The sequence below is a fragment of the Aspergillus ruber genome, assembly GCF_000600275.1.
Source record: "Aspergillus ruber CBS 135680 unplaced genomic scaffold scaffold00013, whole genome shotgun sequence".
In the NCBI taxonomy this organism is placed as follows: Eukaryota; Fungi; Ascomycota; class Eurotiomycetes; order Eurotiales; family Aspergillaceae; genus Aspergillus; species Aspergillus ruber.
In genome coordinates, this window is record NW_024467309.1 from 14,902 (window position 1) to 42,697 (window position 27,796).

General features: G+C 48.7%; 11 protein-coding genes across 11 annotated transcripts; 4 read left to right on the top strand and 7 right to left on the bottom strand.

The window, feature by feature from the left end:
* The first annotated feature begins 1,654 nt into the window (after positions 1 to 1,654).
* EURHEDRAFT_412326 (HIT family protein) lies at positions 1,655 to 2,541 on the top strand. The gene is made up of 3 exons (XM_040781879.1): positions 1,655 to 1,830; positions 1,881 to 1,995; positions 2,046 to 2,541. The coding sequence occupies exons 1-3, from the start codon at positions 1,738 to 1,740 to the stop codon at positions 2,318 to 2,320; spliced, it is 483 nt and encodes a 160-aa protein (XP_040638710.1). The 5' UTR covers positions 1,655 to 1,737; the 3' UTR covers positions 2,321 to 2,541.
* Positions 2,542 to 4,497: 1,956 nt separating this feature from the next.
* On the bottom strand, positions 4,498 to 6,185 carry EURHEDRAFT_515357 (NAD(P)/FAD-dependent oxidoreductase; the record flags this gene model as incomplete). The annotated part of the gene is made up of 7 exons (XM_040786367.1): positions 4,498 to 4,678; positions 4,740 to 5,048; positions 5,114 to 5,220; positions 5,290 to 5,449; positions 5,513 to 5,622; positions 5,682 to 5,840; positions 5,904 to 6,185. 7 exons carry the CDS (start codon positions 6,183 to 6,185, stop codon positions 4,498 to 4,500), a joined length of 1,308 nt encoding a protein of 435 aa, XP_040638711.1.
* A 387-nt stretch (positions 6,186 to 6,572) lies between these two features.
* Positions 6,573 to 8,018, bottom strand: EURHEDRAFT_386367 (Rcat domain-containing protein). Its single transcript, XM_040779682.1, has 3 exons — positions 7,568 to 8,018; positions 6,950 to 7,499; positions 6,573 to 6,889 (listed from the first exon to the last, which is right to left on the bottom strand). Exons 1-3 carry the CDS (start codon positions 7,869 to 7,871, stop codon positions 6,634 to 6,636), a joined length of 1,110 nt encoding a protein of 369 aa, XP_040638712.1. The 5' UTR covers positions 7,872 to 8,018; the 3' UTR covers positions 6,573 to 6,633.
* Positions 8,019 to 9,257: 1,239 nt separating this feature from the next.
* EURHEDRAFT_412327 (PaaI family thioesterase) lies at positions 9,258 to 10,575 on the top strand. The gene is made up of 3 exons (XM_040781880.1): positions 9,258 to 9,377; positions 9,438 to 10,342; positions 10,394 to 10,575. Exons 2-3 carry the CDS (start codon positions 9,479 to 9,481, stop codon positions 10,418 to 10,420), a joined length of 891 nt encoding a protein of 296 aa, XP_040638713.1. The 5' UTR covers positions 9,258 to 9,377; positions 9,438 to 9,478; the 3' UTR covers positions 10,421 to 10,575.
* Positions 10,576 to 10,776: 201 nt separating this feature from the next.
* On the bottom strand, positions 10,777 to 16,544 carry EURHEDRAFT_455997 (HECT-type E3 ubiquitin transferase UFD4; the record flags this gene model as incomplete). Its single annotated transcript, XM_040784323.1, has 5 exons — positions 10,777 to 10,973; positions 11,024 to 15,305; positions 15,366 to 16,030; positions 16,094 to 16,185; positions 16,246 to 16,544. The coding sequence occupies 5 exons, from the start codon at positions 16,542 to 16,544 to the stop codon at positions 10,777 to 10,779; spliced, it is 5,535 nt and encodes a 1,844-aa protein (XP_040638714.1).
* EURHEDRAFT_412328 (uncharacterized protein) lies at positions 16,455 to 17,520 on the bottom strand. The gene is made up of 2 exons (XM_040781881.1): positions 16,741 to 17,520; positions 16,455 to 16,533 (listed from the first exon to the last, which is right to left on the bottom strand). The coding sequence occupies exon 1, from the start codon at positions 17,103 to 17,105 to the stop codon at positions 16,923 to 16,925; it is 183 nt and encodes a 60-aa protein (XP_040638715.1). The 5' UTR covers positions 17,106 to 17,520; the 3' UTR covers positions 16,455 to 16,533; positions 16,741 to 16,922.
* An 802-nt stretch (positions 17,521 to 18,322) lies between these two features.
* On the top strand, positions 18,323 to 19,778 carry EURHEDRAFT_61143 (nicotinamide/nicotinic acid mononucleotide adenylyltransferase). Its single transcript, XM_040787599.1, has 3 exons — positions 18,323 to 18,804; positions 18,864 to 19,137; positions 19,186 to 19,778. Exons 1-3 carry the CDS (start codon positions 18,524 to 18,526, stop codon positions 19,459 to 19,461), a joined length of 831 nt encoding a protein of 276 aa, XP_040638716.1. The 5' UTR covers positions 18,323 to 18,523; the 3' UTR covers positions 19,462 to 19,778.
* Positions 19,779 to 20,335: 557 nt separating this feature from the next.
* On the bottom strand, positions 20,336 to 22,112 carry EURHEDRAFT_500280 (sugar isomerase). Its single transcript, XM_040785738.1, has 2 exons — positions 21,460 to 22,112; positions 20,336 to 21,401 (listed from the first exon to the last, which is right to left on the bottom strand). Exons 1-2 carry the CDS (start codon positions 21,889 to 21,891, stop codon positions 20,502 to 20,504), a joined length of 1,332 nt encoding a protein of 443 aa, XP_040638717.1. The 5' UTR covers positions 21,892 to 22,112; the 3' UTR covers positions 20,336 to 20,501.
* Positions 22,113 to 22,121: 9 nt separating this feature from the next.
* EURHEDRAFT_412331 (class I SAM-dependent methyltransferase) lies at positions 22,122 to 23,361 on the bottom strand. The gene is made up of 2 exons (XM_040781882.1): positions 23,100 to 23,361; positions 22,122 to 23,041 (listed from the first exon to the last, which is right to left on the bottom strand). The coding sequence occupies exons 1-2, from the start codon at positions 23,275 to 23,277 to the stop codon at positions 22,287 to 22,289; spliced, it is 933 nt and encodes a 310-aa protein (XP_040638718.1). The 5' UTR covers positions 23,278 to 23,361; the 3' UTR covers positions 22,122 to 22,286.
* Positions 23,362 to 23,501: 140 nt separating this feature from the next.
* On the bottom strand, positions 23,502 to 24,418 carry EURHEDRAFT_515363 (tyrosine-protein phosphatase; the record flags this gene model as incomplete). Its single annotated transcript, XM_040786368.1, has 2 exons — positions 23,502 to 23,848; positions 23,902 to 24,418. 2 exons carry the CDS (start codon positions 24,416 to 24,418, stop codon positions 23,502 to 23,504), a joined length of 864 nt encoding a protein of 287 aa, XP_040638719.1.
* Positions 24,419 to 24,945: 527 nt separating this feature from the next.
* EURHEDRAFT_412333 (thiamine pyrophosphate-dependent dehydrogenase E1 component subunit alpha) lies at positions 24,946 to 26,917 on the top strand. Its single transcript, XM_040781883.1, has 5 exons — positions 24,946 to 25,115; positions 25,199 to 25,389; positions 25,451 to 25,512; positions 25,561 to 25,770; positions 25,826 to 26,917. The coding sequence occupies exons 1-5, from the start codon at positions 25,006 to 25,008 to the stop codon at positions 26,591 to 26,593; spliced, it is 1,341 nt and encodes a 446-aa protein (XP_040638720.1). The 5' UTR covers positions 24,946 to 25,005; the 3' UTR covers positions 26,594 to 26,917.
* The last annotated feature ends 879 nt before the right edge of the window (positions 26,918 to 27,796 follow it).

A 27,796-nucleotide genomic window follows, 5' to 3' on the forward strand; every position in this document is an offset into this window, starting at 1 on the left:
CACCTTGGCCGTAGTAACTTGCGTAGGGCGGTTGATTCTTTGGCATAATTATGCTCCTCAGACAATCACTCAATTTTGCATTTCATTGGCATATAGCTTGTTCTTTTTCGAGCTGATCATGCACTTTGGTGAATTGAGTGGTATACCGATCAAACATGGGTGAAAATAACCAAAGCCCTGATTATACATTATATTAGCTTCAATTTATTTTCTACCAAAAGTGTCGGCCATGTGGCTCCAGCAACTGGACTAATTTGTGAAATATCAGGGTTAACATCCTAATGTGGGACCACGATACGCCAATTTTCGCAGGAACATACACCATGCATTAGCACTTGCGGATGGAGCCTTAGGGAGATTTAGAACTTCAGACGACGCTTTCGAGCAAAGAATTTCACTAGAGCATGATAAGCTCCCACTTCGGTGGACAGAGGAAGCGAGGGAGCGATGCGTTGTGAGAAGTGTTAGCCAATGGGGCTAGTGAAGTCCGGACTGGCGAGGAAGTTGAATCGCAACCATAGGACACCAAAAGCTCTATAACAAGCTCTGTTCCATGCCAGGCTTTCACGGTACGGACACTAGTCAGCTTAGTGGTCGTCAAGAAGAGGAGGATGCAAGGTTTTTTCACTTCTAGGAAGGACTGTTTGCCAGCCCTCCTATGAGCTTTTCACTGTATTGAAAGAGCAGCAGCACCCCATACCCTTACGGATAATGGGGAGTATTAGATGATATTAATAATAATAATACTATTTGTGGAGCCTCCAGTTTGAACTGCTCCGTAGTTTCAAGGTCTAGCACCAAGAACCACGGTTCTCGCGGTCCTATTACAAGGCCTATGTGAACTAACGGAAGAGGAAATATTTGGTATAGGCGCGTGTTGATTTATTAGACCAACATGTGGAGTCAGGAGGGGAGGGCTGCACGAGATGGCCAAAGACTTATATCTCTGAAGTTTCCGATTACATGGGTGGTGAGAGCCCTGATCTGGGTATACCTTGGTGCAAATATTAGTACCAGCATAGAATCTCCATGGGTTCACATTGTTGATTTCACTCCACAATAGTAAAATCTAAGTCATTGAATGCGGGCACCGCCAGTTTCATCGGATTAGCAGGAGGATCAAATCCTCTACCTGAAATCCATGGTCGTAGTGTTACTACCGGGTAGACATGCCTCTCTCACCTCAATCACACCATTCCATCGTCGCACCTTGAAATTGATATAGAAGAAACTCTTCCACGGCCTCGTCATATGGAAAGTAATTGCTTATAGAGTATGATTTGGTCCAAGAGTCGCCTGGTTTTAGATTCACAAATCCCTCAGATTCCTTGATATTGACAATCATATCTTCATCCGCTATTCCCCCCCCCACAAATCTCATTATTGACACTGTTTTCCCATTGGCCATTTGCATTGTGGCGGTATAACCGGTCTGAGGAATTTGCATAGCACAAAATTTGCATAGCACAAAGCATCTTTGTCAAAGGTGAAGGGATCTATCTACAGGAAAGAGGGGTTCTATCTATAGGTTCTGTGACCTCGCCAAGTGCTTCCTTTGTTTGCTTTCATGGTAGTGTTCGTCGATATCAATCACTGAGGCAGTGTTGAGGTATTTAGCCGTCACACGGCGAATCCGTGTATACCATTCATTGGAAGAGTCCCAGCCCGATGAGCATTATATAAACACCAACCCCCTACATCCACATGTTTCTATGTGTTCAAATCAACACAACCAAGATGTTTTCCTCTATAAGCGCCTTTTTCGGGATCCAAAAAAGCCAAGAATGTATTTTTTGCGACCGGGAAAAACTCGCCGCTCCTGTTTACGAGGTACCATCCATTCTGGTCCATTGAATAAGAATAATGACTAAGTTGTATAGAATGAAGAAGTATTCGCCATTGACAATATCAGAAAAGCGGGAGAATCGCATTGGTTGATCATACCCAAGCGACATATTCGTGATATTGAAAAATTGGATGCTGGAGAAGCTATATGTAAGATTTACTTATCTTATTTTGAACAATGACTGATCTTGTATGCTTAGTACAAGAACTGGACAATGTTAAGAAACATCTCCTGCAGGCATACTATCCGGATATCCCTAAAGAACATGTTCATTCTGGGTATCATCGTGGACATCGACCAATGGTTGGTACATTAGGTCTGCCTGATATAATATCCGTCCACCATCTTCATCTTCATGTGATTGTTTATCCATTTAGCATATTAAAGATGTTCAAGTATCCGAATTGGCTGTCATTGATGTGGGCGAATGATGAGGAGATTCTACAGAGGGCTGTTACACACAAGTCGGTTTAATTTGTTAGATATTCAAGTTATGAAATAAATCAGGACCAGATAATGAGTATACAGGGCTGCTTCAGTGCTCATACATTGTGAGGGCTCGACGCCCCCGGTGTTGTCCAGATGCTTTTGGAATATGTCTATGGTTGGGTATTGGCTTGCCCGGCTGTTATTGCTCGTGTGTGTATAGAAGGTCTGGTAAACTATAGACTTATTGATTTCATTTTCATGGTGCCGCTCGTCTGGTACATCTTATATCTTGTCCTCTTTTCATCTTGACAGACTCGTAGGCTATCAACAAGGCATATTTGACGTTGTCCAGGCTCTCCATCGTACGGTCCTACAGGGCAAAAAAAGAAATCGCCCCATGATCAACTAGTATGCGCACAATCCAGGAAATGAGAGTAACAATGTGGTAAAAAAAAATTTTTTTTAAAAAAAAAGGTTACGAGAGGTGCAAGGCTGTATTGTATGTATGTGAATCTGGGGCTGACTGATAATCGTGTATGTGATGCGCAGGACCACCTGCCAAAAATAGTAAATGGTCAACAATACACTCTGTCACGGAGCATGGACACTTGATTTGTCACATGGCAGGCCCAATTCCTTCATGTTGATTTCTTTGTCTTGTTTTAGGGAGAAACCTCTTTATATATTAACTAGTCCGGCGCTGGCAGGCCCAGCGTTCTTTCCTTTCCCTCCTCACACTAGTATTCCGTCAAATAGTCTACCAATAGCATTATATTGCTCGAGGCCGTCACACACACAATCTTATCAGTGGCGCTATTGTTATTGGCGATTTACCACTTGTCCAGTCATTAATGGGGAAGATATCTGTCAATGTCAACAGAGAAAATCCCTACTTCGGCAGACCTCTACATACTGCTACGGCATTGGGTCGGATTGAGATTGTCCAATATCGCCTAGGCCACGGTGCTGATCCAACCGGTTCACTGGACTGCAAGGAGAAGATGATGATTGGGAGCATGCACGCCTGCACTCCCGACATGAGTACCGAAGTCCAGAGGGCAGTGCTTTACGAGCTGCAACACTAGGAGGCCATGAAAATATCATCTGCCTTTTCTAGGGCCTAGATATGGATTGTCTCTTCCAAGAGCTGAGCACTTTCGAACCATGCTAGCTGCAGTCCGTGGAGGGCACTTGAACATTATTGAAATTATCCTTCAAATCATGGAAACACCAATCCGTGAATTAGGCGCGTTTCGGGAGGGAATGCTCTGGGAGGCTGTTCAGCATGACCAAGAAGGTGTGATGCAAATGCTTTGGGCCCATGACACTGATGTAAACGCACTATGATATGCCAATGGAAGGGACCATGAATGTGCCATCAAGATCGCTCCATCACAAGGTTATCACCATTTGGTCCGCATCTTTCTGGACTATGGAGCAGATTTGGGTTGTGAATCTTAGGCTCCCATCATTGCTGCGGCACAAGGTGGACATAAAGAAGTAGTGCAGATTCTGCTTGAGCATGGTGTTAGCATGAAAGAAGCATTCATCAGTGCTGTAGATGGAGGACAAGTTACTTTACTGGAATATCTCCTAAAAAAAGGTGATGTTGTCCAGGCGAAAGGTCAATCAAGCCAAACCATCGGGATGAAGGCGCTGGTGCGAGCGATAATAACAAAAAGTCCAGCCATAATATCCATATTATTTGACTTGGGTGTTCCAAGCAATCATGATAATCCAACACCATACGACGACCCTATGGTCATTGCAAAGACGTTTTTCAGCAGAATGGATAGTTTACCGTCTACTCTTACTTGGTGCTGAGGACCGAGAAGTTCATCTTGATGAAACACCTGATACCTTTCTAGAAGATTGTTATAATTTGCAGATGTTGAGAGGATGGATTAGGCTTACAGAGAAAACGTGGGAATGGGTGGTAAAATACTGAAATATTGGGTTTGTCATTGACGCTATGCATATGCTGCTTGATTGCATATTTCCTTTTCCTCTTTCTTGAATTTCAATTATTATACATACGTATTGTTATGGATTACGGTTGTCGTACGTCGTAGATAGGCAGGATAGTCAACATTTTGGCTGTAAATAAACGATTCCGTGACGCGGGAAGGGTCCGTTTTACTGCAGCCTTATCTCGACTACCTCATATACTGGATACCTCATTCATATTCCTTGACACTATACAATAAACGGCCATATCATAATCATGTATTATGCTTCCAGCCGGGCATGTCCGCAAGGTCCTTCGCTGGGCTTCCACGCGTCGACTTGAGGGCGTCACCGCCGGGCCTCCATCTCCACGTATCGGCCAGGTCGTCTGCCAAAGATCCCTCTATAAGCTCAACGACGTGCTTACCAATGTTCGGTAGAAGCTTAAACATGTGGCTATATCATATGGTCAGCAAGAATTCTGTCAACAACCCTGCTGCATAGCACCGTCACGTACCCGCTATCTCCTGTGGCGATGATGAAGTTCTTCCACCGTGGGTGCTCGCAGACCAAAAGATTGGCATCAGCAGTGTCTGTGCACCAGCACATGGCTCGGTTGAAAAGTTCCCTATCCTTGAATTGTGGCATGAACCTGCTGATTGCTTTTCGAATGCTCGTTTCCGACGCATCTGGATAGGTATCTGTGGGATGTTTGGCGTGTGATCGAGGAATGGAGATGAGCTTGGGAGAGGCGGAGCCGAATGGTCGATGCGATTTAAAGCGAGAAAATCCCGGGAATTCATCACAGACCTTAATGACTCCGTACCTGTTGGTGGATCCTTAGCGTGTTCTGTCCACCCTTTGCAGGTTGAATGGGAAGCTATCACGTACTCATTCGGCTCAAAAAAGAAGCCATATTCACCGTCGTATACTACAGGCACGTTCTCATATGAGGCTGCCTCTTCGGGCGTGAGTTGAATATGCGCGAAGACCCAAGCCTTAATTATTCTTTAGCCAGTTGCTGACTTACGACTGGGATGCGCAGACAACGGTGCACTGGTACTTACTTTAGAAACGCATTGGTCTTCCAGATCCACTAGTGTTGAGCTCCAAGCGCCAGCAGCCAGAACAATCTTATCAGCATAGTATCTTGTCCCGTCCATGGCCTCGACGCCATTGCACGTCGTCCCATCCTCGTAGAAAAGAGGTTGCTTAAAAGTTCCAGCGCTACCATGTCGCGTTAGCTCCAGTGCACATTTCCAAATGCCAAGGCTGTGAAACGACACATACTCGCCAAATCCAAAATTGACCCCTTGGTTCTGGAGAAATTGGCCTACTGCATTGATAGCCTTGGCTGCGGCGAGCCAACCTCCATCGCCGCAGAACAAGCCTTTCCATCCCTGGTGCTCAACCTCCTGTCAGCCATACTTCCCTGGACGTTTTAGTAAATACCGCTTGCCTTGGTTTGTTCCCGCATAAACGGTGGCACTCTCGCTAGGATCTCGTCCTCACTGTCTAGCCAGGTATTTGTCTTCTCTAGCCCAACACCTGCGTCGATAAGAGACTGGTGTTTCCGGTGAAGGTTTGCGATGCCCTTTTTCGAGGATGAACAGTCAATCTGTAGTACGCCAACATATAAGCTACTGGTCCCTCAACAATGGAAGCAGCTCACTGCACTAACCATGCCAACGTTATGGAAGAAAGGTTTGAACAGTTGGTCGTTCTTCCACATATCTAGAGCCTCTAGTGAAAGCTGAAGATCAGATGTATTTCGCAATCGGATGCTCATGATCTTGTTGATATCGTAACCAGCAGACTGGGTAGAGGGAATTGGATAGACATCGAGAACGGTGATATACGAGGGAGTATATCCAGAGCGAATTAGATGGAGTGCGGTTGACGAACCCATTGTGCCGGCCCCGCCGACAACAATAATTCTTGTGTTTGCACGCGAAGTTGCCATATTTTAGCAATCGATTGGAGCTTTCAATGCTTCTTTCTTAGTTTCTAGGGCCCTGGCCATGATATTTCTTTATCATAAATGTAGGCCATTAGGCTCGCACCATTGTGGGCCCAGAAGATGTAATCTTTGGCCCTCGTCGCTCACCCACACATAGTCGGAGTACGCCGTCTGTATATAACACAACATGGTCTAGAATGGCAGTATGAAATGGTTATCTGCAACTAGGGGTTAGTGGCATGTCATGTATTCCTCAAAAAGTCCTTCATGCGACAAACTCCGAGGGAGCGGAAGGTCCACGCGGTGGAGGGAGTTACCAGATTCTCTGCTCGGTGCAACTCTCCTATAACCATGGTAGATAATCACATTAACCATAATAGAACCATAACACTAAGACTCAACATATAACACCGAAGATACTTCTAACCACCGCTAACATAGATGTAAAATCCTACCTCCGATTGTACCTGCACGTCGCACAAGTCCTAAAGTGACAATTCTGACACACGAAGATAAACCACGGCAGCCGCTCTGCGCACTCGTCGCACTGACTGGCAACCTGTACACGTCTCCAGACAATGTGGTTACACTCTTCCACCTCCCGCAAGTGTCCAGTCTCGAGAAGTCGCTGTTCGTCCCAGAGCTCGCAGGTACAAGTCTTCCACGCCGCGCCGCAGATGTAGCAGAATTCGTGGCGGCATCGGCAGCTGGTAGAGATCTATAATTAGCATATATATTCCCACATAACAAGAAACAGGAGAACATACGTGATATGGCTACATCCAGTACCCAATTCGACCAGATTCTTGCATTTGGCGCATCGCCGCCAGCCTTTCTCCTTCCCAAGCTGTAAGACCTCCTCACTATCGCCCGGACATTCCTGCTCAGGATAATGGGACGTCTTGCACAATTTACAGGTCCATCGGCTGCATGTTGTGCAGAATCGATCATTTACCGCCCCAGGAAACGGGAGGAGATATCGCGAGCAGGTGGGGGCAGCGCAATAGGTTCTCTCCGGATCATCACGCTCCACTGACTTCTCCTCAAATTTCAAAGTTGTCTCTGGACCCAGAAGGCGATGTACCAGAGTTATGGGCAGAGCAACACGGCAACAACGGGGAGGAAAGAGCGACTCATCGCGAAGGGCATCTTCGAAGAGTCTGGTGACACACTTGCGGCAGTATTTGTGTGAACAAGGAGCGGTGGTCATTTCTGTTGCGGACACCCGTTCCGTACAGGCAACGCATTCGACCATGCCCTGGGGCTGCTGGGCGGGGTTGGCATTGCCAGGCTGGGTGGGTGCTTGCCTTGGGCCTACTACCCAGTGACATATAAGTAAGTGCAAATAACCACAAATGCTTAGTTATAGGAAAGGGAGGTCATACCAGGTGGCTGGCACTGCTGAGGCATTTCGCCCTCCGCAAGACTGATCGCTATATGTCTGTCCTCAGCGGCACGCCTTTCCTCCTCATCAATATTTCCCAAGATCTGCCTGTCCTGATAAATTGCGCGCGCGAGACTCATGGCCGTTCTATAGTCTGCTGCTTGAGAGGCGTAGCGGTCGACTTCTTCCTGCCAGGCACGAAGGACGAGGTCCAGCTCATTTTGGGCGTCGGGGTCTGTTTGGGAGAATTCTTGCGCGTCAACCCGAAGGAGGTCAAGTATAGTCGATAGGCTCTGCTCATCCATCCTTCTTGAAGTTCTGAAACGGAAAAAGAAGGTGACAAAAAAGTGGTTGATGGTATTGGAATGGAAAGAGGACGCGATGGTGGAGGGAAAAGTGCAAACAAACAGTGCCGACAGACGAATGGCGTTGTTGACGGTCCAAGCATTTAGCCCTAATAGTAAGAAGATTGTTGAGTGAATTCCACTCCAGCAAATACAACTATCGAGTGGCATCCATTACGCCTGGAGAAGCATCTATCTTGTAATATGCCCTATTATGGAGTCAATTTCAAGATTATTTCCTCGTCGAAGCAATGGACATACATTCTCTTTCCGATGATGTCCTATCATGTTTTATCTCAAGAATAAAGCGGGATTGGTAATCAATGGATTTCTGAATACAGCATGATTTTACTAGGAGCGACTATGGGCAGTATGTGTTTGATTCGATTACTGGTGCATGTTCAATGCCTATGGTACAGCAAAATGCACGAGCCTACTTGGCAGGAAGATCCTTCGCAGCTCCAAGACAATGCAATCGTCCACCTTGAAGGTTTCTAATTCTTCAGAGCCGGTGTAGTCGACAATCTAGCCAATAACAATGAAGTTTGTTTAGTCAATTGTTGAAATTCGGGAAGATGGTGGAGTTCAATTTGGCTGTTCTGGCTTGAAAGGGCCATGTGATATTAGCTTCGCATGCCTGCACGGAATGACATCTCAAGGACCATACCTTCTCGACCCAAATGTGACTGGCCCGTGTTCGCTTTTGCACACGGAGACTTTGTCATCAAATACTTCAGGGTAAATGTCGTCTTCAGGTGAGGGGCCCAATCTCTGAACCCCACCGTATCACATAGTTATCTTCCCGGCCTCTACTTTGACGTTGCCAGACCGATATGTTGCCATTACTGTCTACGGGTTTCAATCTCCTCCCTATGGGGCTGCTAGTCGCGATACATGAGCTTGAGTGCCTAAACCTCCACTGATTTATCAACCGTCTTCTAGCATTCTTTGCAAAGCATTTAGTTCTAGGTTCTAACATCATGTGTATGGAGGTTAAGTCCATACGGTGTGTAGATTGCGAGATATATTGCATTCTTAATCGCAGCAACTCATACTTTTCTACTATCTCCTCGAGGGATTCTCTTTTCTTTGCTGATGTCTCCGCAGGTTGTTCCGCTGCTGGCTTGGATGCTGAGTACGGGGTTATATCGATGCAGCTAAGATCTTATCTCTTATCTTATCTCCGTAACTCGGCATGCCGAACGCCCCCACTCGGAATCGGCATTTCTCGATACAATACGTATGTACTGTATTTTTCTATTTTTCTAGTTTCGTTTCCCGAACTTTCCGATAATCATTTCCGATGTGTCAGGGGTCCGCCTTTTTTTTTTTTTTTTTGCTTGACGTATTTTCGTCGTGCATTCCATTGTGTTCCGTTGTTCTACTACAGATAAAGTGGTTATTGATTGAGATAAGTGACAGGGATTGTCGAACCATTGTCGAACCCTACAGACCCTTACTATCCAGGTAATCATCTGCATCTGCACAGCCCTATGCGATTGAATGCTAATCGACAATAAAATCCAGCTTTATATACCCATCCAGCTATACATACAAATCACACCAAAATGTCCTGGCTCACCAGAACGACATCCTCCCTCCCCAAACGACCCTTATCCATCCTCCGACCTATCACCCTCACCACAGGACAGACCCTCCTTCAACTGCGCCACCAACAACGAACCTACAACCAAACAACCCCCCGCCTCGTTCATCCTTCCTCTTCTCCCTCTGCCCAACAATCAACAACCGTCCTGCACGAAGACCACCTCACAAACCCCAACTTCCCTAGCCCGGCAAGCATAGAAAATGAGCAAGCTTACATTGACACCCTAATCTCATCCCTCCCCCTCGTCCAATCCCTGCGTCAGAATCCAACATATAAAGAATCTCGTCCTCATCACTCTATGGACCCATCATTGCGGTCAATGCATTTCGTCGCTGGTTCTCTGGCGGGGAAGAACAAGGTCACCGTTGCGCCGTTAATGTGGATGTCTAATCCCTCCTCCCCACCCTCCACCTCGTCTACAGCTTCTCCATCGGCGAAAACCAATACCAACACAAACGGAGAGGGAAGAGCAGGAAGCCACCTCTACTCAATCTTCCACATCGGCGGCCACCTCTGCGGACACCCGGGGTACGTGCACGGCGGATTACTGTCGGTGATGTTCGACGAGGCATTTGCGCGATGCGTGTCGACGTCTTTCAGCAGTGGTCTTGGGATGACGGCGAATCTGAACGTGGATTTCCGGAAGCCAGCGCTGCCGGGTAGATTGTATGTGCTTGAGGCAGGAACTATGAAGGTTGAGGGGAGGAAGGCTTGGGTTGAGGGGAGGTTGGTTTGTTTGCCGGATGTTGGGAACGGGGAGGAGGGGGACGGGGTTATGGTTGCGGAGGCAAGGGCTTTGTTTGTCGAGCCTAAATTTGCGGAGGTTTGTTCTCTAAATTTCCCCTAGTGGTGAGAAAATGGCTAACTTGTGCAGTCGATGATTCCGTTGTATAAAGGTTGATCCGTTGATCCCGGATCGAGTTGGATAGAAGTCCTTTTTCTGCGTTTTGCACAATACCCATAGACATAAACACGGACAGAATAGAATAGACTAGATCATGTACCATTCCTATCTAATTGTTATCTCACAAATGCACACCTTGACTCCCTACCAGGCCCGATCAACCCGATAACAATATCGCAAACAATAACCGAAAGTAACTGGTGGAAAGACCATCCGTGTCCTTTATTAGCCAGAGTAAAAACATGCCGACATCTTTTTTTTCCATACCAAGATGAAACGACGAAAATACAATTATGTGATATAGTATGAAACATGAAAATGCATCAAACCAAGCGGATGTCGATAGACCAAAATCAAGAAAGATGGAATGCACCTTGTCCTTCCTTGATCGCAACTGAAAGTCGCTCCCGAAGGACATCCAGACTGCTGTAATCGGGTAGCTTGAGGTAGTTAACACAGGTCATGACGCTGGGAAGATAGTCGTCAGGCGTGTATGGGTGCTCGCTGGGACGGCAGACAACCGTGAAAATCGGTGTTAAACTCTTGAAGCCTATACATACAATTAGCCAAATTCAATATAATGTGCATAGCAACACGTACCGCCAATCGGAAGTTTTGGACTTCCAGTGACAAACTGCAAAAAGTCCCGTCGTTGCTGCAAATCGAACTCGCTCATCGTTTGCAGCAGGTTCCGTACACTCCGGCTGTCCATGTTGAAACCATGATCTGCCTTAATCGAATCCATAAGAGTCTCAATAGACCAGTCCTCCTCTGACTGGCCGAACAAAATCACCAACTCGCTTGGCGTAAAGGTCTTCAGCGACGAGTAGGCGAATACTTGTGAGAATCCTGCCCGGAAGGCTTCCACTTGAAGACGGACACCGGAGCCCAGCGTCATGTCGACAACCCGATCCACATAAACATCGACATTATCAATCGTCACCGAGGTGTTGGATCCGTCCTTGATCAAGTCGATGGATGGGTAACCGGGCAGGGTGAAATCCAAGCCCAGGTCATCCACCTTGACACCATCAATCTCGACTTGCTGCAGCGCTTGAGCCTTGTCTGATGCCGATAGACCCTTATCCTCAACAGCCTTCTTGGCGACTGCGAAGCGTTTCAAGAGCATCAGAGAATTGGCAAGATCGTGGTCAACAGCCTTCACGGTACCAAGCGATGGCGTCACCGATGATGAACTGTCGGCAATTCGGAAGAATGCCGGGTTGAAGAAGACATCGATGATCCGGGAATCGAGCATCGAGCGGGCAACGAATTTACCGAGAATTTTAAACAGTTGCAGCTGTTTCTTGCCAGACTCCCGAGCTGCCTGCGCATCACTCATGGGCGCAGGAAACAGTCCACGTTTACCAAAGGCGTACCCATCACCATGGTTGCAATCATTCTCCCGCCATATCTTGAGCTTCTTCTTGGAAAATTCCTTCGAGATCGTCGAGTAGAACTCCAACGTGGGTCCCAATCCAGTGCCCACTTCCTCAAAGTATTCAATCTCGAGAATACTAGGCGAAGAGCCGTACAGCTCCATGACCTTCATGGCAGACTCGAGAATCCGAGACCGCGAGATCCGCACCTTCTGTCGCTGAAGTCGGCCCAGGAATGGCCGATCATCTGGCCGATCATGACGATTGTCATCCCCATGCGAGCTTTGCCACCTCAACATCGCGCGCGAGTACCCAAACGCAGTTGATTGAAGGAAGAGATGCCGTGTCTCAAACGGGAACAGGAACGGGAATAGACGAGCTAGATCTTCGCTCCAGCTGGGAAGGCAGCTGCTCGCCACGATCAAAGGTTCCTCTAGTTGCCGGTTCAGCTTGGCCGTGAGCTTTGTGTTGATAAACTGTGCCAAGGGCTCCGGTTTGATTGCCATGGTATCCTTGATCTCAGCCAGAATATCATCCAGCGCGGCGTTCATTTCGTGCAGAGACCCGAGTAGTCGAAGGATCGAGGCTGTCGTGGGATTCTTGTTGAGTGACCGAGGCATTTCGTTGTCTGCCACGATAGATTCGGTCAAGCCCGAAGCAGCGGTTGACGGCTCTGGAGGTGGTGGCCCTGGCACCCGCTTAAACTTGATCGTGTGAATAGCCGACCAAACATTCCTTGAGCTGACATCAACATTTTCACGGTCGTGGTGAACAGCGCGGTAAATGGTTGTCTCGTTTGAGAGCGGCTTTCCGTCAATGCTGAACTCAATGTGCCAGTCCTGGGACGGGGAAGCAATAGCAGCGGCGTAAGAGGATGGACGACCGGCCATGGCTAGTGATTGACTAGCAGACGACGTCTGCGCAGGACGAGATGACGATGACTTGGACACAGGAGTAGACTGAGATGGAGTGGACACACGAGTTCCATCTTCTTTTCTAGCCGTTACCTTGCCTGTAGATGCCACCTCCATGTTGACAGCGGATGGATCATGGCCGTGATTTTCAGGCTCATCATCATCATCATCCATATCATCGACAATAGCATTCAGCGCATCAGCACCGTCACCATCCTCGTCCCCATCCTCTTCTCCGTCGCTCACTTGTCTCGCGTCAGCACACTCGAGGGGCTCTTCGTGTTGTGCTTCTTCTTCTTCTTCTTCTTTTTCTTCCTCTTCTTCTTCTTCTTCTTCTTCTTCCTTGCCATGGGCTTGCTGATGTCGCCCAGAACGTCTGGGCTTTGCACGTTGAGGTTCCTCAGTAGACGGAAGATCATTACCACTAAGCTCATTAGGCCGCGATGACAGATGAGCTGCCGCGGATGAAGAACGAGGAGAATCATTACCACTTCCGCTTGACCTATCACTGTTCCCAGTGAGTTGTTCACGAAGCCGTGCAGCATTAGCAAGCTGGGACAAAAGTGTGTCACGACCATTAGAGGCACGCGGTCGATCTGCCAGGCTGATTCTCGGATGAAGGAAATCGTCGAGAGATTTGAAGGTAGCAATGGCGTGAATGGACACCATGATGTTTTTGTAGGTGCGGGGGATGTCAGAATCCTCATCGGCGACGAGCTTAAGTCTAATCTGTTTTCCGAGCATGTGGATGGCGTTGCTTCGCGAGTTCTCAAGCGAATTTTGGTTGACCGTCATGACCTCGAAATGCTCAGTCCGGCTGAGCAAGTCTTGTAACTTATTGATCAGTACACTAAACGGTGTGGTAGCGGTGCTTTGGCTTTGCGCCTTTTCTGAGATGGCCGTTCCCATGAACGCTTGCAGGAAAGCGGTACGAGCCTCACGCGTTGGTGGAGATTGGAAATCGCCAAAAACGTCCAGAAGGACATTAATGACGCCCGAATTGAGTAATTCCGAGCTGGTGATACTTTGCAGGGCGTCTCCGTCGAAATAAGACGCAAGCTTCTTGAAGAGCCGAAGACCGTTACTGCCCCCAGCAGTGTCCTTGTAGGAGGCCTTGATGTCTGCCGCGAGGGCCTGTAACTGATCGAGGATCTCTAGAGCCTTATTCCGCATGTCCTTGCCTTCACTAGCTTCGTACATTTCAACGAAGGCACGGGCATCACGGACGACGAGATCTTGCAGCATAGTATCAATTTTGACAGATATCCTAGTGTCGAAGGTCAAACTGTTTGACACTGAGACGTCGCCGTCGTCTTGATAGCCATCCTGGTCGTCATCCTCGTCATCATTTTCATTGTCTTCATCACCGTCTTCGTCCTCATCCCCCTCTTGGCCCTCGATATCAGATGTGGGGTTATCATCCGCAGTTTCATCTCCGCTTGTCGACCGAGCATCATCCACCGTGCTCGTAGATGGCGACCCCTGCAATTGCTTATTTTGCTCAGTGGACAGAGATTCCTCGGATAACTTGACAATTTCCGAGATAACACCCTCGCGGTGGAACTGATATTGATAGACATGTTCCAACCGCTGGAACAGAAGTTCAGCACATCGTAGTGCTAGCGACACCAAGGACGGATGATCCTTCTGTGACAGAATCGCTCCGAGGAATGATGCATAGGGAACGGTGCGTAGGGCGTCTTCGATCAAGGCAACGTCCAAGTTGTGGAGCATTTTGAGCTGCGCAACGAGAACTTTCTGCCGGACACCCAAGTTGACCGTGCTCGAAAATGCGTCAGTCAATGTGGGAAGCAAAATCATAGCAAAACGTTTAAGTTGGGCTTTGCATTCCATCAACAAGGATCGCCGCTTCTTGGCGGATTCCTTCGTCTTGGGTGAGTGGGATCCGAGAGTCATGTTGGTTTCAAAATATGTGCTCAACACGCCATCTTCCTCGCTTGATTGACTGACCGGTACTCCAGGTAGAAGCTCGCAGATGACATTAAGAGTTTCAAAAACTTGTTCCCGAGGACGATGGATCAATGCCTGCATGACAAGAACCCCGTCCATTCTCACAGACGACTTGTCTAACTGTGGGGGTGAAACACCGGTCAAGATCTGATACAGCGTGTCGACCACGTCCATCCGGAGGAGCTCCGCAGACAAACGAGGGCTGACCTTGCAGGTGATGGCGAGAACCCGGAGGAACTGTGTATGGATGTGTGGTCCAATTAAATTGGTGGTTCCGGGCAACAGAAGACGAAGTACAGCTTTGAGCATGGCGGGCTCAATGAGCTCTTCTAACTTTCCCGGCTTATGCTTGAAGCTCTCCACGATCCGAGACACACAGAGACACCCTTGTTCAACCACCTTAGGATCATTGCTTGAAAGAACATTGAGAAGGGTTGGCATCACATCACGGACAACTGGGAATGAATCTGTAGGAAGATTTCGGCAACAGTTTGCGGCGGTGGTCACAGCCGTACGTTGTGTGCTAGTTGGGAAGAAATCAAGGTAGGTCAGGCAGGCCGTCAAACCACCTTCCCGCACGATGGAGCCAGGAAAGTCGACTGAAATTTTGGAGAGAGTCTGGACAAAGTCAGCTTCTGCGGGTCTTTTAACCACTGCACGAGAGGAGTAAGAACTTACACTAAGAGCTTGCTCAGCCAAATCGATGAATTGAATATCCAAGAGTTTCTGACACAAAATGGGCACAGCACCACCATATACCACATTGGCGACTGAGCCCTGCAGGGCTTCCATCAAGTTCGCCAGGCAGCGGCAAGCAAGCAGCATGATCTCCGGGTTCTCCTCGCCAAAGTCACTAGGTTGCATCAATGCAACGAGTTCCTTGACGTAGGGATCGGGAGCGAAGGCCCCGGCCAGATTGTCCTCGTTGGAGACAAGGAGGAGGTCAGATAGCTCCTGCAGAGCAATCAACTGGATGGAGGGGTCTTCTTTCATTCGTAAGTTGCAGAGAATTTCCCGCAGCCGTGAGGTCATCCCCGACATCATACCACTGAGCGCACGGAGCGTACTTTGAAGTCCCAAAGGACCACGAGAACCGAAAATGGCGCTGCCGAACGGGTCTCCGTCATCGTCATCGAAAGCAGAAGGATTCGTGCCATCGTTGCTGTCGCTGGGCGGCGAAGACTCGTGGTCATCCATATCCTCGTCCTCTTCGTCATCTTCTTCCTGCTCTGGGCTCTCTATTTTCTCTTCGGCGTCTTTCATAATAAGATCCTGGTTGGTTCTGCCCGAGCGCTTCTTGTGTCGATTCGGAGGTGGAGACTGTGTCGTTGCAAGTCGATCTGCTTGATCTGAGATGTTAATATCGGGTGAATCCATCATACATGAGCCAAAGGATCCTTGCATACCTTGCGAGACCTTGGCATGCTTGCTAGACTTTCGTCTGTTTGTTGGAGGGGACGGGATCTTCGGAGCTTCCTCCGTAGGTCGTGAGGACGGACTGTTTGTTTGTGTCAGCTAACACGACGCTAAGGACGAGGATCTGAAGCCCAAAGCCTACCCTGGTTGTGACATTGCCGGACGGTTCCGATTACCACGACGTGTGACAGCGGGGGCGGGGGCAGGAGCTGTCTGGGGAGAAGCACCGAGTCGCTGTCGCTTTTGTCTCCTGGGCGGCGAAGAAGATTTCGGTTGTGTTGGGATATCCAAAGACGAATCAAGGCAAGTATGGGCCTTACGCTTGCGGGAACGAGGCTGGGCCGAACCAGCGGCGAGGTTCGAGGGCGACGGACCGTGACTAATGGACTGGGGAGACTCTGCGGCAACTCTCGCTGCTGAGCGAGTGACTCTGGAGGACATGAGAAACTGACGCTTATTATTGCTTCAGGCAGGAAGTGGGAGATGGCAGGGATGATGAGGAAGGGTATGGTAAGGTAGAGAGGGTCAATGGCTGATAGAATGCACAGCGATGTGATTCATTCGCAAGTGAACTTTGAGGGGAAGGGGGAAGTCTGCGAAGATGATGGGAGCCCAACTACGATCGTTCCGTGAGTACCTTGCCGCCCGGGATTCTTCGTAATCTTGCGAATATTTCCACCAAAGAGCGTAAAAAATCCAGCTGTCTGTTGCACCTTTGACGATGGGGTTCGAGTCAAGGTCCCGACAAGAACGATAGAGCGGGAGGAAGCGGAATGAAGCACAGGCGGGGATGTGAATGATAAACCAAGGACGAATGAATTAGTACCTCGAGGTAGAAGAGGCTCTAGACGTAGAAGCAGCAGTGGTTGTAGCGGTGCGAGTATTATCCGTCTTGCTGGATGCAGTGGCGGCGGTTCCAGCGGCGGCGGCGGCGGAAGAGGGTATGGAGCGAGAGTCCTCACGAGGGTCCTGGCGGCGTAAGGTGGCCCTTTGTCTGGCCATAAGTCGAAGTTAAACGGGGAAGGGGAAGCGTGAGATCGCGGTCACCGGTTAAGCGCCATCCGTAATCTGAGATATTGGAATGTTGGAGGTTGGAGGGAGTGGCCAAGCGGGATCGTTTCCGGTGGTCGATAAGAGCGAGAGACGAGAAAGAATAATAGATGTAGAGAAAGCTTAGAATGCAAAATAGTTTAGGATGTTGAAAAGCAAAGATAGATAGAAATCAAATGAAGATGAAATATAGTCGAAGGTTGAGAAGGAGAAGGAAGAAGAGGGGAGGAGAGATGGAGCTGAGGAAGAGGAAGAAGAGAAGATCCGCCGTCGGTTGGGTTGACGTGGTGGAGGGACCAGCGTCAGACACCAGTATGGGTATAATAATACTGTATTAAGAGCTTATATGCATGCAGAGAACACTTGTATTTTAATATGGCAGCATATATGTATACGACATGGCTGTGTTCGAGAGTGAGTTCTAAGTGAGATGAAGATCGCTGTCTCGTGGATACCCCGGAATACTACCCCAGTCACCAGTGTCATTATGCCACCGCTATGCATTGCAATGGTTTGGTAATTATGGTGGAATATATGGAATACAATATAATACTGGAAGAAACAAGTATAATGGAACGACCGAATCCTTGCCGGTGGTGATTTTGACTTGGATTACACTGTGCTCCGAATACGGAGCGACATTTGAATAGCTTCACTTTTTCCTAATCGGGACATGAGTGCGGGTATGAATCTTTGTTTCCCACTGTCAATTCAGTCAAGCACTCAACACTGTCTACAACTGCAGAAACTGCTTTACTCCATACCTTCTTTTTGCACTTCTATATGGCTTTCTAAGTTTACAGCAGTGCTCAATCACGTCAACCCGACCGTAGGACACACCATGGTCTCTATATGTCCCAGAATTAACCCTACTTTGTACTCCGAGCAACCTGCTAAAATCCGTTTACTATATAATCAGTTTACTATGTACTCCGGAGTAGATCTAGGAAAACTACACCGTACTTAGTACGGCTTCGATCTGACTGCCGGCTAATGACCCCTCATCACCGAGGTCCGGCATTATTAATAGGCAAGAGCCTCGTTCCTTGCGTTTTTCGTCATTTTTCTCGTTGCTTAAGAATAGCCAGAGCTTGACCGAGTAATAAGCAATAACTAGCCAGTAACTACTTAACTGCTAAAAAGAAATCCGCCTCCGTGCTTTTTTCATATCCGCCGCCGCCTTCGGCTTGTCTGTTTTTGTTCACCTGGAGAAAAACTCTCTTCTCTCCTCTCCCCCTCATTTTCTCTCACCTCTGCTCCATACCAAGATCCAGATCCGCTTCATATTCTATCAAGACATCGTCATTATATATCCTCTCCTCTCCAATTATACTCAAAATCCATTTTCCCTCACCCGCTATACCGCCGCCATGACGCAGAGCGACCAGGCTCGCCCCATCCCCAAGAACCCTTCAGACGACTATGCCTTTCCCGAAATTAGAATGAAGACTAAGATGGACGACCCGGAGAAGACGCCATTGCTACTGGTCGCTTGTGGTTCTTTCTCGCCCATCACTTATCTGCATCTACGCATGTTTGAGATGGCTGCCGATTACGTCAAGTTCAGTACCGACTTTGAAATGATCGGGGGATATTTGTCGCCTGTGTCGGATGCTTATCGCAAGGCTGGTCTGGCCAGTGCTGAGGATCGGTATGGTCTTTGCTCTACTAGTATTCTCAGGACTCGGGGTTGATGCTGACGCTGTGAAGTATTGCCATGTGCCAACTTGCCGTGGACCAGACCTCTGACTGGCTGATGGTGGACACCTGGGAGCCTTTGCAGAAGGAATACCAACCGACTGCCGTCGTATTGGACCATATCGACTATGAGATTAACACCGTGCGGCAGGGTGTCGAGGCTGGCGATGGAACTCGCAAGCCTGTTCGCGTCGCTCTCTTGGCCGGTGCCGATCTGGTTCACACCATGTCAACCCCTGGTGTGTGGAGTGAGAAGGATTTGGATCACATTCTGGGCAAATACGGAGTACGTCATATCAACCATTGCTTTGATATCCCATTCTAATCGTCGTAGTCTTTCATCGTTGAGCGCAGCGGAACCGACATCGACGAAGCCCTAGCATCCCTTCAACCATGGAAAGACAACATCTATGTCATCCAACAGCTCATCCAAAACGACGTGAGCAGCACAAAGATCCGACTGTTCCTGCGACGTGAGATGAGTGTCCGCTACCTGATTCCGGTCCCAGTCATCCACTACATTGAACAACACCATCTCTATGAAGACGAAGGCTCGACCGGTGTCTCCGACAAAGGCAAGGCCAAGCAAGACATCACTGGCTCAGCGTGATTCATGTCTGAAGTGACCTGTCTCTTGCTCGTCGCGCTTTGCGATAGAATATTCATGACCTGTCGAATCGCCACGGCCATGTCCACGAAACAAATTATTCTTACCTAAGTCAGCCCAACAGCACGTTCGATGGTCCTTCCATTCGGCCTCTTATGACTTTGTTCCGTCCCCTCATTTGGCAGAAGCGCCGTGTTCAATGACACTCTAGAGCGAATATGATTAATTACGATAGAGCTGGACTTGTCGATCAATAATCGTGGCTTACAACGTGAAAACTATAAAGCAAACGACCACAAGCCCACGACCGCGACACACTGTATCCCGACTTTGCCAGGCGTTCTTCTAGGCTTTAAGGAGAGAGGAAAAAACACTTCTGGCATAGATCTATCTACCTGCCTCTTTGTTTCCTTGATATTTTTTTTTTTTTTCTGATGATCGATTTATACTACTATACCCTGAGCCCGATGCCATTTTACGATATTATCTTTTTGCTTGCTTCTCAGATAGAAAAATAGGAAGATAAATTACCCAATGTTTGTTATTCGATTGTGCCTTTTTCAAAACAGGACGGTGAATCGTCACTTGCGCTTTTCCATCTATCTGCCTTTCCAACTCTGTATTGTTTTTAAGCCCCTTATGTATGAACAGATGCAAGATAAAACACAGTAGTGGATATCCACAGATACCAAGAGAGGAAGTAAGAAAGAAGTAGAGAAATCCCGAAACCCTTGCTCAAAAAGAAAAGAGAAAAAAATTGCATGAATTCATGCGTCATAATCATAACCATCATTATCCAACCATCCCAATCCAATCTCAATGTAAGTATGTGTGAAGAATGTGTATGTACAGCCTTTAACCAAAAAGGTATATTAGTGTATGGATAAAGGTCACGAAAGATAAATCCCAAAAAAAAAAAAAGAAAAGAAAAGAAAAGAAAAGAAAAAAATAGGTGACAGAAGATCGATAGATGCTAAAATAGAAAAAAATGAAGAAAGAGAAGTGAGGGATCGATGAAGATATGTGAAAGTGAAGAAAAAAAATCAATCACTCCACAATTCCTCCACCTCCATGACTCCCAGAATTATGTCTGGATTTGACTCGTCGACCCCAGCGATCACTGAAACCTGATCGTTGTCGCTGACGAGTCTGCGTACTTCGTTCAGGGTACTCGAAGCAGGCACGCAGAAGAACTGGTCCTGCGGGACAGAGACAGAGATGCCAGAGGTGGAAATTGAAGAGAGAGTCATGTCCACGTTGTGAGTGGTTGTGAGGGAGCGGAGGTGACGAGGGATGACGAGAGATGTCGAGGCAGTAGATGATGTGGAATGTGAGATAGAAACCCAGGATTTAGCATCTGGGTTCTGAACGGCGGTAAGAAGGATATCGAGGAGACGGGTGCCATGGCCAGATACATTAGGTATCTTATGGAAAGGAACAAAACGGTTCGAAATGAGATCTTGCTTCTGCTGCGTCTGCGACCCATCATCCAACGGACGAGACTGCAGATAATCCGACGACGTGGAATTCAAGGGAGACGTAGACAGCATGCTCATAGGAGTCGTCGCGGCAGTCGCAGCAGCAGCCGTCGCCGCGCCAATGGCACCGCCGGGATGGAAACTTTTGAAGACCTCGGCAGGGCCGCGGTCTGGGGATTTATGCAGTCGCTGCGCCGTTGCCAGGGCTAGGGCATCACCCAGGGCGAGGGCCACAGTTGTGGACGAGGTTGGGGCACTCAGGCCAAAGGAGGACTCTTCGTCTTCGTGGATCGGAGCAGGGAGGGATATCGCCATGTCCGGAGACTGGAACGAGATGAGCGGACAGGCTGACGGGTGCGTATGCGAAGTGATTGCGATAATGGGGACCGTGGGAGGGATATGAGGGAGGAACAGCAGAAGTTCCTGGGTGCGACCAGAAAACGAAATCAAGAGCAGGGTATCTTTCTAACCAGCATTGTCAGAAATCTATAGAATTCCACTTTGCAGCCCTGGTGTAACATACCTCACGAATAACCCCCAAATCCCCATGCAACGCCTCTGTCGGGTGCAAGAACATACTGAAAATGCCCAAGCTATTCATCGTCGCCTCAATCTTCCTCGCAATCTTGCCACTCTTCCCCACGCCACAAAACACCAACTTCCCTCCATTCTGTATAGTCCGCACGATCTTGTCCACCGCACGCACCAGGTTCTCCTGCGCAAGGCCGTCGGTCTGATAGAGTCGCTCGAGGTGAGCCAACGCCGCACGCTCCGTCGAAAGCACATGGATCGCCGTCAGGAGAGAAGAGGCGGCATCTTCGGTAGATCCATTTGGAGCGCCTACTGGCATGTCAGGAGGGGTCAATGGCCCCGCGGGGTATTCGTCGTGGATGGAGGCCGGCATCGCAACAGACAGCGGGGTCGCCTTGAGGCGTTGGTGAAGGGAGGCGTGCATCGATGGGGGAAGGAATGAAGAGAAGAGGTCTCCCTGAAAAGACAGTGGGTATAAAAATAAGAATAGCGAAGAAGGAAATAAAACAAAAACAAGACTGAAATCAAAGAGAAAAAAGAAAAGAACTCGGAACACGGGGATGTGGGAAAAGGAAGAGATGCCGATTATCTCGCCATGTCGGAGATAAAAATCAATGAATACTAATCAAACCTCGCTGCATTCACTGCACAAATGACGAGAAGGACAAGACGAAGTTAAATTCGGCTGGCAAATATTCATTTCGGGTCCACTATCACACCATAACTACTAGAACCTTCACTCAATCAAAAGGTAACAGAATGCAAACTCTCCGAGGCCCGATATCGTACATCTCCACACTATCTACAATGCAATGAAAATCAAGAAATCGGCTTGATTCCCTTGTGAATCGCTGCAATCCCACCCGTGAGGTTCTCAAATCCTCGTCCAGGGATCATAAACCCGGCCTTTTGGATCATCCCCCGGAATTCCTCTTGGCTGGGGAACTGCTCAATACTTTCCACCAGATACTGATAGCTATCCCGATCACCAGCAACCAGGTGCCCAATCAACGGGATCGCACTGAAGCTCCAACGCTTGTAGATCGCATTGAACAGCTCGTTGTCCACCTTGCTGAACTCCATGCACGCAAACACACCACCGGGCTTCAGCACCCGGAAAGCCTCGTTCAACGCTGCCTGCTTGTCCGTAAAGTTGCGAATTCCAAACACCACCGTGTAGAGGTCGACCGAGCTATCCGGGACTAGGGGCATGGTCTGCGCATTGGCTTCCATAAACGATAGACGGTTCGTGTTGTAGTACGGCGTGTCGATGCTGCGCTTCTTCCCTTCCGCCAACATATCCGGGTTGATGTCGGATATCGTCACTCGTGTGTTGCGGTCGTGGTTGATATTCGTAGCGTGATCCAGCATGCGAAAAGCGATGTCGCCAGTCCCGCCGGCGATATCCAGGATATTCCAGCCCTTTCCGGTCGAGTCGGTGTCGCGCGACGGCAGAGCAGACCCGGGGTTCAACGAGCGTACGAAATGGTCTTTCCAGAGACGGTGGATTCCCATCGACATGAGATCATTCATCGTGTCGTACGAGCTGGCCACAGAGCTAAAGACAGCTCCCACTGTTCCGCACCAGTCGCGTTAGCTAGTTCTTGTCCAACACAATCAACCTGGACGAACCCATTGACTCTTTTTGCGCCTCAGGTACATCCTTAAATCCAAAATGCGTCGTCTGTCCATCCTTTCTGGGCTGGTCCTGGGAACGAAGGGAGCAGGAGAAGCACCGGTAGGGCGTCGGAGGTGTCGCCAACCTCCGCTTCGCACTGTAATGCAGACTCCGCCAGAGGGACCGAGACATGGTAAACTATCGCAAAAAAGTGAGTGGGAAAAATATAAAATTAAGAAGACAAGGGTTGCTGAGTCTCGACGAAGAATTGAGAAGGTGGTAGAGGCAGCGGTTGAAACAGCCCTCTTCCTGGAACTTTTTCTGCCGATTGGCGGAAAGTCGTCAATTACCCGAATGGGATTCTACGGCTTCTACAACAGTCCGAGATATATTTCTATTACTATATTCGATCTTGATCAATTGAAGACTGGTATCTTCAAATTCGCACGTATTGTATCCAGGTCTCTCTGGTTGAATCCCAGGTGACTCTTCAAGTACCCCTCAGCTCCCCCTTCAAAAGAGTCGTCAATCGCCTGCAAGAATCCCACCATGGCATTCGCACGGATGTTACATAGCTGCAACATCCCTATACTCTCCGGCCCGACCCCTGAACCTGTATGGAATTGAAGTATCCTGGTCAGGGACGGTCGATGTGCTTCCATTCCGATACGAGTGAGTGTGTAGTCGTGAATTATGGCCTCGCGCGGGCTACCCGTCAGGCAAAGCATCAGTGCTGCCAGTACTCCAGAGCGATCTTTTCCAGCTACAGGTATCCATGAGAATCGCGTGATAACCGACAGAGGCATCAGAACTTACCCGAGCAATGAAAGAGGAAAGGCTCTTGTGGAGCATCCCGAATATGTTCAAAGACCTTCTGGAAAATCGGCCCAGAAACCTTCATGATTTCCAAATACATCTTCGCATACCCGCTAGCACCTTCGTCCTCATAGGCAAAGTCCCTAGGATCAACCGGAACCGGGGTACATGCATACGGCGCCCAGACTGTTTGAATACCCTCAATGTCAGGGCTGGGAGATTGCATGCGCTCCCCTTGGTGGCGTAGGTCGAAGATGGCAGTGATACCGAGCTGGCGAAGGAGAAATACTCTGCCTTCCGGAGAGATATTGCCCAAAGCCCCCGAACGGTAAGCAAAGCCCGGGCGGACTGATGACTGGGATGGGTCGTTGGCATATCCGCTGATGTCTCTGGCATTGACCACTCCCGGAATTGCGACAAAGGGTGGCCGCGACATGATGCTGTCCACGATTTCATTTGGAATCTGGATCCGGATATCTGTCGCGACTAGCTTTGGTATGTTATATTGCGGTTCCATTGCGATCCGAGATTTCGGCTCTGGACTGTTCGCAGTGTTGTCACTTGCCAGATGTGAAGAGCTTACTCCAAAACCTGCACATACAAGATGTCTTTATCATGCCAGTAAGGGGGCTTTATCATAGTATGGCGGAGACAACCTATGAGGAGGCCAATGCCCTCCACGGTCGTCTTCTTCCTCCGTAAGCCTCTTCAGCTCAAATGTAAGATCAGAATGTCTTGTGCAACTAAGCAAGATGGGAACCTCGTCATTGACCGGGAATTTGGATCCAGGGGCACATCGAATTGACATCATTTCTGTCAAACCCTGGGTCGTTCCCAGGAACTTCGAAATTATATCTGCCTCATCATTGAAAGTAGCAAATTCCGTAGAAAGGCCATTGTCTTGTTTGGACTGTCCGAAAAAGGAAAAATTGATAAACACTCTATTCGGTTACGCTCGGCGCCCACATGACGTCGCCCACCGCGAATAGCCGCTCTCCGCATCTGCCCCGGATTCACCTACAGAGCCTCAAGAAGGGCCTCTTCGTCCATCTCCAGCGCCTGCCGGGTTTTGTTTCTCATAATGACATTCATTGAGCATTCATGATGTCTTTGAGTCTTTTTGGACGCCTTCCGCGGGCAGTTCGCGTTCTCCGACCCGCTAGGATCACAGCACGATGGAGCAGTTCGTTATCACAGCGTCCGGGGTCGGATCGGTAGGTGCCAGGACTTTCAGTTTTCTTTCTGGGAATCAGATTGCAAATGAATCAACAGTAACTAAAGAATGATCCCCTGATAGTGTCCAATTTCCCGGTGCCGTAAACAGCAAATTCACCACCGACATGGCGTTTATGAAGCCGTCCGATATGCCTTACATTCCGACCTATAGAGTTATGGATTCAGACGGTGCGCTGGTTGGAACGGATAAGAAACGACCTGTTGATGTCTCGGATCAGGAGATCTTGACGTGGTATAGGAATATGTTGACTGGTGGGTGAAGCCGCTAGCTAGGGATGGATATATAATTGGGACGGGGCTGATGAATATCCAGTGAGCGTCATGGACGGGATCATGTTCGAGGCACAAAGACAAGGTCGTCTGAGCTTCTATATGGTGAGTTACTCTATCGAAAATAATCGGGCGGGCCATTGACATCTCCAGGTATCCGCGGGTGAAGAAGGCATCAGTGTTGGATCCGCAGCGGCATTGACTCCAGACGATACAGTATTCGCACAATATCGCGAGGCAGGAGTCTTTCAGCAGCGTGGTTTTACATTGAAAGACTTTATGAGCCAGCTCTTCGCCAACAAAAATGATAGTGGAAAAGGCCGAAATATGCCCGTGCATTACGGATCTAGTTATCCTCGCAATGTCAGTACCACCTGCGCAAAAAGGAGCGAAAACACATTGACTTACCATCAACCAGCACACAATCTCCTCCCCGCTAGCAACCCAAATCCCCCAAGCCTCTGGAGCAGCCTACGCGCTCAAACTTCAAGCCCTCCAAAACCCTAACGTCCCATCCCGCATCGTCGCCTGCTACTTCGGGGAAGGTGCTGCCAGTGAAGGCGACTTCCACGCCGGCCTCAACATCGCCGCCACCCGTTCGTGTCCGGTCGTTTTCATATGCCGCAACAATGGCTACGCTATCTCCACCCCGACCCTGGAACAATACCGCGGCGATGGCATCGCCAGCCGCGGCCTAGGCTATGGCATTGACACGATTCGCGTTGACGGAAACGACATTTTCGCTGTCTACGAAGCAACAAGGGAAGCGCGCCGTATTGCCCTTGAAGGCGGCGGTCGACCAGTCCTCGTCGAAGCAATGAGTTACCGTGTCTCGCACCACAGCACGAGTGACGATAGCTTTGCGTATCGGGCGCGTGTGGAGGTCGAGGACTGGAAACGCCGCGATAACCCTATCATTCGACTACGTAAGTGGCTGGAGAACCAGGGATTGTGGAATGAAGATCTCGAGCGGGATACCCGCAGTCAGATGCGGAAGTCCGTGTTGCAAGAGTTTGGAGCTGCTGAGCGAGAGAAGAAACCGCCTATCAGGGTGGCTTTCGAGGACGTTTATGAAGAGGTTACCGAGGAACAACAGGCGCAGATGAAGGAGCTTCGGAGAATCCTGGAGACGTATCCGGAGGAGTATGATGTGCGGCAGTTTGAAGATGGGGTGAATAGCCTGTAGTGGTGGGATCTACATATAGTCATAAAGTAACTGACCTGTTTTTTTATGCTGCTCAAAGATGACTTCCTAGCTACCATTAGCCCTCGCTGAAACCCCAGCAAACTCACTGACGAAACATGTTATTCCATTAAGAAGACGTGCAAAAGCAGAACTTTCTGCATCCAACCCCATCAGTTCTCCAACATCCCGGTACCCTTATGATTCATTTAAAAATGACTTCCATCCCGAATTACAATAGCACCCTACAAGCCAACCCCGATTAGCCACAATCCACAAAAAACAGAATATTAGATGTACTTAAACGACTCATCTCCAACTAACAAGCCCATTCCGCTCACTCTCCTCTATCCGCCGATAATTCTGAAAAAAAAAAATACCCAACTTACTGAACATATCTCGTCCTGGTAAAGAGTTTTAGGTACTCCATGGCTGTTTTTATGCCCGCGTGGTATAGAGCAGCATTGGGGTCGTCGAGACAACTCTGTAACTGGGAGATCCTCTGCGTGTATTGGGCGCGTCTTGATTTTGCGCATATTGAGAGTTTCCTAGTCCAGGGCGCTAGGTGAATCGTCACTATCATGTTATTGTTCATGAGGGTCCGGTGAGTGATCGGAGATATCTGGGATAGAACTACCTGCGGACGACAGGGATTGTTAGACACAGGCTCGTCGGAAGAATTATGCTGATAACCTAGCGTTCTTATTGTTAGTACCCTTCTTAGGGCGTAGATAGGGGATATCCCCTTCCATCCAGCAAGACAATGATAACATGATTGTCTGAACACTACAACACAAACCCGAAGACAGCAGCTTACTTCTTATTCGCAAGTCGCACGTTCTTGTGCACAGGGTCCAGTTGCATCTTGTACAAGGCCGCCATATGGCCCACGGGGCAAAACTGATCCTCGGGGGTCTGGTAATCGAATTTGATGACGCCCGGGACAAGGAGCTTAGGGCATATAATCGGACGGCAGATAAATCGTGTATCTAGCCAGTGAGCCAGAGAGATGCCACGAGGCCAATCTGGTGTAGATTGAGAGGGACGTAGAAGTAGTTTGGTGACGGGATGTTGAGGAGATGGAGCGCAGGAGATGTGGATGAGAAGGGGAAAGGGATTTTATAGAATACTGAATAGGGCTAGCTGTGTTAGGGTGAGGAAGACAGTGAATTACATTCATAGTGAAGTGGGTCAAGGATTTATCAG